This window comes from Aedes aegypti, chromosome 2, assembly GCF_002204515.2.
Source record: "Aedes aegypti strain LVP_AGWG chromosome 2, AaegL5.0 Primary Assembly, whole genome shotgun sequence".
Lineage (NCBI taxonomy): Eukaryota > Metazoa > Arthropoda > Insecta > Diptera > Culicidae > Aedes > Aedes aegypti.
In genome coordinates this window covers 395,449,209-395,459,542 of record NC_035108.1, presented here as the reverse complement: position 1 = coordinate 395,459,542, position 10,334 = coordinate 395,449,209, and the positions used below count along the sequence as shown (strand labels likewise).

At 40.7% G+C, this 10,334-nt stretch overlaps 1 protein-coding gene across 1 annotated transcript; it reads left to right on the top strand.

The window, feature by feature from the left end:
• The first annotated feature begins 2,935 nt into the window (after positions 1 to 2,935).
• Positions 2,936 to 3,987, top strand: LOC110675220. Its single transcript, XM_021839642.1, has 3 exons — positions 2,936 to 2,940; positions 3,088 to 3,235; positions 3,289 to 3,987. The coding sequence occupies exons 1-3, from the start codon at positions 2,936 to 2,938 to the stop codon at positions 3,985 to 3,987; spliced, it is 852 nt and encodes a 283-aa protein (XP_021695334.1).
• Positions 3,988 to 10,334: the final 6,347 nt, after the last annotated feature.

Genomic DNA, 10,334 nt, shown 5'->3' with positions numbered 1-10,334 from the left:
AAATTTCTACCTTATATTCAGATTACTGTGATTAATGTGGCATCAGATGCATCAGGAGTGATCACCCCCTTGCTTCCATCTCCTCTTGTTCCTGATCAAACCACGGGCATGCCAACATTACTTGCTCCAGAGTTTCCTCCGTGTTGATATGCTCGGGACAGGATGACGACCTTGCGTGGCCGAACCTGTGCAAGTATTGTCTGGAACAACCATGTCCAGACAAAAACTGCGTCAGTGAGAATTTAGTTCCACATGTGGTCTTCTTATACACATTGACAGACTTGGGATAAGACGATGTGTCCATCTGCCAGTCGCAGCTTAATCCCACTGGTGTTACTATTTCCTGATGATGTCAGCACGTACTCTTTCTCGGACTCACTTTGTATGACGGTCCCTGTAGCACTCACTATCTTCCTCTATAAGAAGGCTGATAAGTATCATCTCTGCTATCAAACACTGCTTCTGATGAAATTGTGATGTCCGAACATAAATCCCGCATAGCAATCAACCCATACGTACTGCTCAGGCGAGATAGATTCCTTTCGATCTTCAGTGCAATCACCCATGCTGAACCTTCATACCTGATGAACGATGTTGTTACGCTCGCTAGCAGCCGCTTCTTGCTGCTTTTAATCGGTGAGTCGTTTGCCGTGATCCGGGATAATGCCGATATAGTCCTCGCCACTTTTTATCAGACATTATCGTTATGTTTATTGAAATTAAGCCGATCATCGATCATCACCCCCAAATGCTTAACATCGCGCTTCGAGTCTATGACGCAACCACCAATCGTGATTCTTCCCTACTGCACTATCTTGCAATTGCTGATCATAACCACTCCAATTTTGTGGTGGGCTGTCGCCAGCTTCTTGTCACGCATCCAATTTTCTACAGTATCGATCGTCTCGGTGGCAAGTACCTCCACCTCCTCTCTTGATTCACCGACATCTAATAGCACCACATCGTCCGCAAATCCAACGCCTCTGGGAAGATTCAATTTCAGGACACCATCGTACATAATATTCCACAAAGTCGGGCCGAGAATAGAGCCATGAGGAACGCCCGCGTAATTTGAGCACTTTTTACACCTTTACCTGTTTTGTATATCAGTAACCGGTTCTGAATCTGGCAGATGTACACAGGTACTCTCATGCTATGCTACGTATCGGCGATTGCCGTTGAAAACGTTCTTCATGTCTAGTGTGATCACCGTGCATTAACGGTTTCCTCTCATATTCTGCTTCAGAGCTGTCTCCATGGTTTCCACAACAATTTGGATGGCGTCCATATAGACCTTCCTCTCCGGAAGCCGAACTGCTTATTCGACAGACCGTTCTCGCTTTCAGCATGCTTCGTATGCCAGTTTCGGATTACTCTCTCGAGCGATTTGCTAGACGTATACAGCAAGCCTATCGGCCTATATGCTTAGCGCAGCAGTATCCCCAGCTTTAGCAGCACTACCAACTTTTGTCGCTTCCCAGAGTATGGGAAGCTTCCATCGTCAATACAGTTCTGCAGAGGTCCCGAACATATCGGGGTTCTCGATGATCGCTGTTTTCAGAGCCAGGTTTAGGATTCCGTCTGGTTCTCGTGCCTTCTTTGTGTTCAAGGCTTTCGCCATACCGATCAACTTCTCATTTGTTACTCGAGATTCAGCGTAGTCTCCATCCATAGATTGTACGACATTTCTCTGAAACCCATTTCCCAGAATGACATTCCTCAGAAAAAAAAAGATTCTGGCACTGCTAAAATCCAGGTAAATGGAAATCGATAGTTGGTTCTAATACCCTCCAAGTTAGTTCTAATACCTTCCGATATATGAATTATGGTGGCGCGTCGATCGTCGCAAGTTTATCGTTAAACAGTTAGCATCTCCACTCTCACGGCCATCTGTCATGCTTGAGTGACTGCACGAAATTGAATAGTGTGAACCAACCTTTATATTTAAATGACAACTCCAACCCACAGGTTGAGCGCCGGTAACGTTAATTCAGGCATGTATCACTTTTATCATGCAAAAACCACAGAAGGTTTGCTAGCTGGTCATAGCTTTCCTATAAATACGCCAACATTCATAGATTCTCTTGGCTGGTGATTCTAGAATGGTTTAGAAGTGCGCACGTGTGTAGCCTTTTATTCATTTTGGAGATTAGATCTGATTACCTCAGGTGGTGCAAGTGTTTTAATTCTGGTCATTGTCTTTTTATAATAGGGTCTTCAAAAATGTTTGTTAGTCCGTTAGTGCAACCTACTATCAGAGGTATTGTTAATACGGTTAAAATTAGAAGTCAGAAGGGGTTAAAATCATGTAAACGTAAGATCAGTGTTAGTATTTGTTGGATGAAGCCTAAAATAATATGTTTAAACTTACGATTACTGTGTTAAAACCTCAAGGTACAAGAAAAGTACAACAAACAAGTTAAAAAACCACAAGAAAAAGGAAATACTTTTGTGAAACAAATCAGATGGTGATATATATGACGTCACAGGGGCTAATCTGTGGTTAGGTCCAAGCAATGGACCTTTTTCTTCTCTTTGGAGCGAATTTCTAATAGGCAGTTCATCGGATGCTACTAGCGACGCCGAAAGACCCACCGAAGTTCAGCGCCAGTAAATTGCAGCCAAAAGTGCCAGTGTGTAGAGTAAAGTGGGGCAAAAGTTCGAGTGGGGTAAAAGTTTTTTTTTATGATTTCTCAAAATATACTGCAGTAAAACTGGAAGCACTGGCGCAGGATAGTGAAGATTTTTATAGCGCATAATCTGACATAAACATCGTGTTGATTGTTGCGTGAAAGTGCTTTGTTTTTTTATGCAGTTGTTTATGCGCACCACAGAAGTAATTTTCGTTTCCACAGCAAACGCGTTTTTCTGTACAAAAATTTTGATTCTGTGGATTTTTTTTGTGATTTACTCGTCTTGAAGGTTCTATCGAAAAATGCGGTGAGTAGTTTTTCCAATTTGTACAAAGATTCAGAGAATTTTTACTTCAAATGGACTAATGTCCAGTGGGGCAAAAGTTCGAATCAACTAGCGGGGCAAAAGTTCGAGTTTCTAACCTCATTTCTGCACTTTCATTTGTATCCGCAGCAATTACGTGAGAAAAACTGAACGAATGGTATGCAGCCCCGAGCTGCTGGAACAAGCTCAACAGAGAGTGGCAAATGGAGAATCCAAACTATCTGTTGCCAAAAGTATGGGTATCACGGAGACTGCCCTACGGAAGCGACTTAAAAAGGTAACAATATTGCAATGAATCTATTGTTTACTAACTTTCTGTGTATGTTTTAGGGATTCGGGGCCGAACAACTCGGTCGGTTTAGAGCAACATTCAAGCCGGAACAGGAAAGAGAATTGGCAGACCATTGCAAATCTCTCGACGAATGTTTTTACGGGCTGTCATTCATGGATTTGCGAAGATCTGTATTCCAGTATGCCGAAGCCAACAACATTCGTCACGGATTCAATCCTGAGTCAAAGTTAGCCGGGAAGGAATGGGCACTATCTTTCATGCGACGACACAATCTGTCACTCAGAACTCCGCAACAAACCAGCCTTGCTAGGATGATGGGTTTCAACCGGGTGCAGCTTGACATATTTTTCAATAATCTGAGCGAAGTTACCATGAAGTATCGGTTCAACACGGACCGTATATATAACATGGACGAGACTGGAATGTCGACCGTACCGAACAATGTTCCCAAGGTGGTGTCCGCGACAGGCAAGAAAGCGGTGGGCAAAATAAGCTCGGCCGAGAGAGGAGAGTTGGTTACCGCTGTTTGTGCAATGAGTGCACAGGGAAGTTATGTGCCACCAGTGTTGATTTTTAAAAGAAAACGCCAAAAACCAGAATTGATGAATGGAGCGCCTCCCGGATCGAAAATGTTTATTTCCGACTCTGGGTACATAAACTCCGACCTGTTCCATGAATGGGTACAACACAAACGCCACAAAGGAGAATCCCGTGTTATTGATTTTGGACAATCATAGTTCACACCAGTCCCTGCAAACGGTTCTTTATTGCCGAGAGAATGGGATCATGCTGCTCTCCATCCCACCACATAGCAGCCATAAAGTTCAGCCGTTGGATCGATGCTTCTTCCAGGCACTCAAGACTAATTATGCCGAAGCTTGCAACCACTGGCTAGTTTCTCATCCTGGAAGAGTAATAACTCAGCATCAAGTGGCTGAGCTGTTCGGTATCGCTTATGGTAGGTGTGCAACTATCGAAAAGGCCGTAAAAGCGTTTAGAATGTGTGGTATAGTACCCATCAACCCCGGAGTTTTCACGGATCAAGATTTTGCTCCAAGCGAGGTAACTAACAATAAGAGCAATAAGGAGAACATTGAACCTGAAGTTATGCCCATTCCCAGAACTGATGTTTTGGAAGTTCCTTCTACGTCAGTTGAATGCGGCCCTAAGGGAAAAGGATCCAAAACGGCCAATGGAAATACATCGAAGTCGGGAAAAGACATATCATCGTCACAACGTGCCGTTTTACGTCCCATAATGGCAGCAGCAACTGAGAACCCACCACAAACGGATGCCGATGCTTCATGTTCCTATGTGTTGGATCCTCAGACTCAGTACAATGAAAAATTCAGGCCACTTTTGACCTCTCTGCGGAACATTGTGGAGTCTTTCGAAGCAGCTTGTGGCATTGGTGCTTCTCCGATGGGTACATCGGATCAAGCTCAACTCGCTGAACCCGTTGCTTTTTCGGAAATAAGGCCCTTGCCAAAGCGAGAAGAACCTCAAAAACGTCGCAAGAGAGGACAAAAGTCCGAAGTTATCACCAGCACACCATTTAAAGAAAAACTTGAGCAGAAAGCTGAAGAACAGGCGCAAAAGGATTCCAAGTCATCCGCCAGGCGCAAAAAGCCATTCAACGACCAAAATCCTCCGAAGAAAAAAGTCAAAATTGAGAAAAAGTAATGCGTACTTTGGTTTTTTGATGAAATTAATTAGAATTGTTGATTTTTATGGTTTATTTCCCTCGTTTTCATAATTCGAACTTTTGCCCCACTCGATTCGAACTTTTGCCCCACTGGTGGGGTAAAAGTTCGAATTGGAGGTTGTTTTGAAAAGAATGTTTCTAACAATGAAATGTGAAATTTATTTGCAAATCACACTGTTCAAATGTAAGATTGATGAATAAAGAATACATTAACGTAAAAATTGTTTCGTCGCAATCGTTTTACTACATAAAAAATTGAAAAGAATCACTAAGGTCGAACTTTTGCCCCACCTTACTCTATGGTTTTAGAGGAGTGGTTCAGTACCGTAGTATTGAGACTTCTATGATGAGTTTTTCCTGGGAGTAGCTTCTCCACAAGTAGGCGTTGGAATGGCGCTCCTAGAACCGCCCCCCATTACTTCTGGATCAACGTTTCGAGGATTTGCTTTCGTGTCACCAACCACCATCTTTCACGGCATCCGAATCCATTTCATCACTTCGGCATGTGTTGTCGAAAATCAGCAATCGATCAGGGTATCATCATGGCTGCCATCTTTCTGCCTGTGTCATTGTCGATCGGGCTTCACTGCCGGAGTTACCCATCAACCAGTGCAAACCAGAGGTTCCCAAACCACAAGCTACCATTCATCAAAACCGCAAGTATTGACCTCAGAAGATCTGACGTCATTTAAATAAATATGTTATACTGTTAGAAGAACCACTGTGGTAGCTAATTTCGAGAGCATAGCCCTGGGTTAAGATATTTCCACCACTTCTTGTTATTTTCCGCTTTGTTGGGCTTAAAAGGAGCCATCAGGCCTCGCCTTTTTGGAATCCCCGAATTTGATTTGTGTTTTCCGTATTTCTATGTTTGTATTGTGCCTATTTGTGAAACACCAGTGGGTAGGCTTACTTTGAACAGTGGTCCTATTCAGGAAGAATGTCCTCAGCTGGAGATGTGAGAGACAGGTCACGTTGAACGACCCTGTGATCCACTATCCCTGAGCTTCCGAGTTACAGGCTTTTAAGAGGGCAGGATCCGTCATTGATTTCGGAATTTTCAAAAGCAGTTTTTTCGTTCAAAATCAACAAAATTTACAAGAAAATGCGTTCACTGTATTCTTTTCTCCAACCGAAACGCAGTGAACATATTTTCATTGAATAATTTTTAGTTTTGAACAGAAAAACTGCTTTTGAAGTTTCGATGATGACGATGATTACGATGACGGAGCGTTGAGCGTTAAGGCGAGATCATAAATTAAGTGAGAATTACATTAATTTGTTTTAAGAATATAATGAATATAACACTAGTACAAAACACCTTTTTGAAAATACAATCAGAATGAACAGTAAAGCAAAATAACTTATTAACATTTAACTTTTCCAACTGCTTGAAAATAAAACTTGGTATAACATATTTAATAATTTCGTCCAAGATTTTTGTAAGTACGTTAGATTACATTAAGTACTGATCATGTGGTATTTACTTTTGGATTTTCCAAACACCTTAACCATCTGCCCTCATGGTCTTTTATTCATAGAAACATATCAAAATGTGTATGGACCGTAGTGTTTGGCTAGACCTCTCTCTATTTTTCCCCATAGATGACCACGTGATTTATGGGGCGTTCATTAGATGATTTGTCTCGTTCCATGAATACCATAGAACCAAAAATAAATCTGTTCTCAAAGCATTTCAAGTCTACTTCAGCAGAATACATAAGATATTTGCAGGCTGAATATTGTGTAATACCTTGAACTGCTATACACACAGAGAAACAAAAATACCTAGATTTTGAGTTTACTTTACCCAAAATTAAGTATATCGATTATACTCTCAACCCAAAATCTCTCGATATTCTTTTTCTCCCACACGACTGTTTAAAAAATAGAGAGAGAGAGCAGCATCCACCCAATGGGGATACTTTAGCCCAATAAGCCAAATTTGTGTTGGTTCAACTTTTCTTATGTTCGGGTTGAAAGAACTCAATTTGCGCTAAATCAACCCAAAATTGAGTACAGCCAAACCTCTTTTTACACTCACTTTTTTTACGCTCCTATTTTTTAGAGGGGGCCTTTTTACGCTCCAAATTACATCTTACGCTCCCCCTTATTTACGCTCGAAATTCCAAGTAACGCTCCTTCTTATTACGCTCCAAAAATTCCAACTTACACTTCTACCTGATAACGACCCACGATAACCAATGTAGTATGCGATTTCTGGAATGGGACCGATGAGGAGATGCCGGAATACGATTTCTGACGCCATTTTGGAATCCAAGATGGCAACTTCCGATTTGTGAAGATCACTTGAAACACATGCAATATGGGTGTTTTTGGTATGGTAAAATCACTTGAAACCTATGCAATATGGGTATTTTTTGGAAGAGGACAGAAGAGTTAATCGATTTTCGTCATCTACTCATCTGTCATGTTCCTAAAACACCCGTATTGCATGGGTTTAAAGTGATTTTCACCAGCGGGAAGTCACCTTCTTGGATTCCAAAATGGCGTCAGACATCGATTTCCAGCATTTCCTAATCGGTCCCGTTTTAAAAATATCCATATTACACGGATTTCAAATTGTTTTTATAAACCGGAAGTCGCCATCTTGGATTCCAAAATAGCGTCGGACGTCGATTTCCGTCATCTACCCATCGGTCCCGTTCCAAAAATACTCATATTTCGTGGGTTTCAAGTTATTTTCACAAACCAGAAGTTGCCATATTGAATTCTAAAATGGCGTCGTACATCGATTTTCGTCATCTACGCTTCGAATTCCAACTTACGATCCGATTCTTTTTGCGCTCCCCCAGTTAGGGGCGTAAAAAGAGGTTTGGCTTTTTATTTTTCTGAAAGAATTGAAAGCAAAATTAACTAATTGGGCTCAACTACGGTATTGCGTTGAAACAACCCAAAATTGAGTCTCCGTGTAGTACATACACCATGGTACAAGTTGCCATGAAAATAATTCCAAGGTTGACTTGATAGGAGACAGTTATCAGTATGAAATTAATTTCAATAAAATTGTACCATAGTACGTATACCACCAGAAGAATTATTAAACAAAATAAAAACTGAAACGAACTATCCAACGCAAAGCAGAAAATGGATTTCTATGAATCGCATAAATTTAGACTAAGAATGAAACAAGGGAAGCAAACACTTATCTTTTAAACGGTAAGATTTGACGGACTAATATTTGTTGGGTGGATTATGGCCGGTTTCCGGATCACGAAACGTCTGGCATTTCATTTTTAAGGACAATAAGAAAATTCAAACAAATTCAAACGTTTTTTTTTTTGTACTTTGAATATGAATAGAGTCAGTTCTGGGCAATGTACTGTTCTGGGGAATGGCTTTCTGGGGAATGTCTCATTCTGGGGAGTGTCGTTCAGGGGTTTGACTTTCTGGGAAACGACTCAAAACCCTCCATTCTGCACTCCGTAAGGAGTGGGCGGCCAGGTTGTGGCTTCGTGCTGCGAACGACCTTTAATATCTCCGGGCACCTTTCCGGTGGCAAGGTAGGTCCTTTTAACTTCGCCATGGCTACTCTGTATTCGTTGCCCAACGGATTCGCGTTTGCTTTTTCGCATAGTTCTTGAAGAAAAGCTGATTTTGTTTTTAAGTGCGGATCTTGCCGCTCTGTAGACGATTCTACATTCCACTCTTTCAGAGTAGATGCAAGCCCGATGCATCCTTGAATCAGCGTATCTTAATGTTGGTTTGAAGTTTGTAGTGGAGAAGTCTTCGAGAAGCTTAGTAGAGAAGAATCTTTGAAGCTCCAGGCAGGATACTCCAAAAATAATGTAGTGCCTACTCAAAGTTTGAAATCTATGTAAATCTATCTCTTGATTATAAATTCTGTTCAGAGTGTTCAAATACGTAAAAGAGATCTATATATATTATTTTCAAGAACTCCAAATTGCCCCTGGGTTATATGAATACTTGCAATATTCATGATATGACCGAACCTTCATCAATCATCCAATCTGTCCACTGTTTCAGAGCTCTGAGACTACCTCTCCCGTGACAGTTTAATTTGAATTCAGTAGCATGACTGCGCTTTGCCCAGTCAAGCCTGAAGGTCACATTCCATGCTTCCGTTCAGGCGAAACTCGCACCACGGAACAATCAAGAGTGCAATCCCTGACTGTGAAATTAAAAATGAAAAAGAAAATACAAAGCCTAATAATTTTTGCCAATGGCGATCCCAGTGATTGTTGCTGCTGCTGCTGTTGCATTTTTGTTGACGATGCTACCGGCTTCGGGTTTTGAGCCAAACGGCAGCACGGAAAAGGAGTGCCCTTCCCGTCAGTCAGTCAGTCAGTCAGTCATTGTCAGCCCTGGACCAGATCGAGGCCAACTAGGGGAATGCGATATGTACTCATATTTGAAAATACATATTGCGATGCAATTAAGCTTTTTAAAATGTAAATATTCGTGTTCGAAATAGAAACTCACAAAGATCATTTTAAGAAATCTTCATTCACAGGTCCTGAAGATTGGTCCACAATAATTTTCACCAATTTAAACATCATATGATGCCATCTTTGCACCAGTTTACTTTTTTTTTCCAAACGATGTATTGAACTTTATGGGCTTTTCTACTGTTTAAAAATAAAAACATCAAGTTTGAACCAAACTTACTTTATTTTTTTTAGTCTCAGGAAGCATAAAACCCATTGAGGTCATTTTATTTCTAATCCTTGAAAAACAAACATTAGGAACAAATTGAAATTCTGTAAATTTGAAGTAATAAATCGAATATTTTAAGAACATATTCTTGCACATACAAGACGCGACACGAGACAAGACAACACTTATCGTTCTCACAATCGTCAAAACAGTTAAAAAAAAAATTACCTTTTGTCGACCGGTTTCGGGCGCGATGTAGCCCATTTACAGGACAATGTCCGGAAAAAAAAAATAACTTTTTTGACGATTGCAAGAACGAAAAAGACAAGACGGCAAAAAAAAGGCAAGACGAAAAATGTCTTGTCTCGCGTCGCGTCTTGTATGTGTCGTTTAGTTCTTACGTTAACACACACCACAAAATGAGAGACATATTCTTGTACCACCAAATTGAATAAATAACGACAAAAATTTGATTTGTTTGAAATTTTATTTTTTTTTTTTCGGAATCCAGTTTGATATTTCTAGAAATTTCGTTTTGTTTTGTCAACCATTAAAAAAAACAGAGTTTGTTTCAGCTTAACGAAAATAATTCCGCGAAATTTCGTTTACGTGGTATTTTACGAAATCATTCAAAAGATCGCATACCCTTCCAACCAGCAAGGCGAGTGCTATTCAGGCAGCATTTTCCGTAGTTTTTTGTTTCAAGTTCATTTCGAAAATAAAAACACGCAAAGGGAAAAA

Bases quoted from the DNA above. Each gene is read 5' to 3' on its own strand.
- LOC110675220 (XM_021839642.1), top strand. The intron at 3,236-3,288 runs GTAACAATATTG...TGTATGTTTTAG, and splicing joins TACGGAAGCGACTTAAAAAG to GGATTCGGGGCCGAACAACT.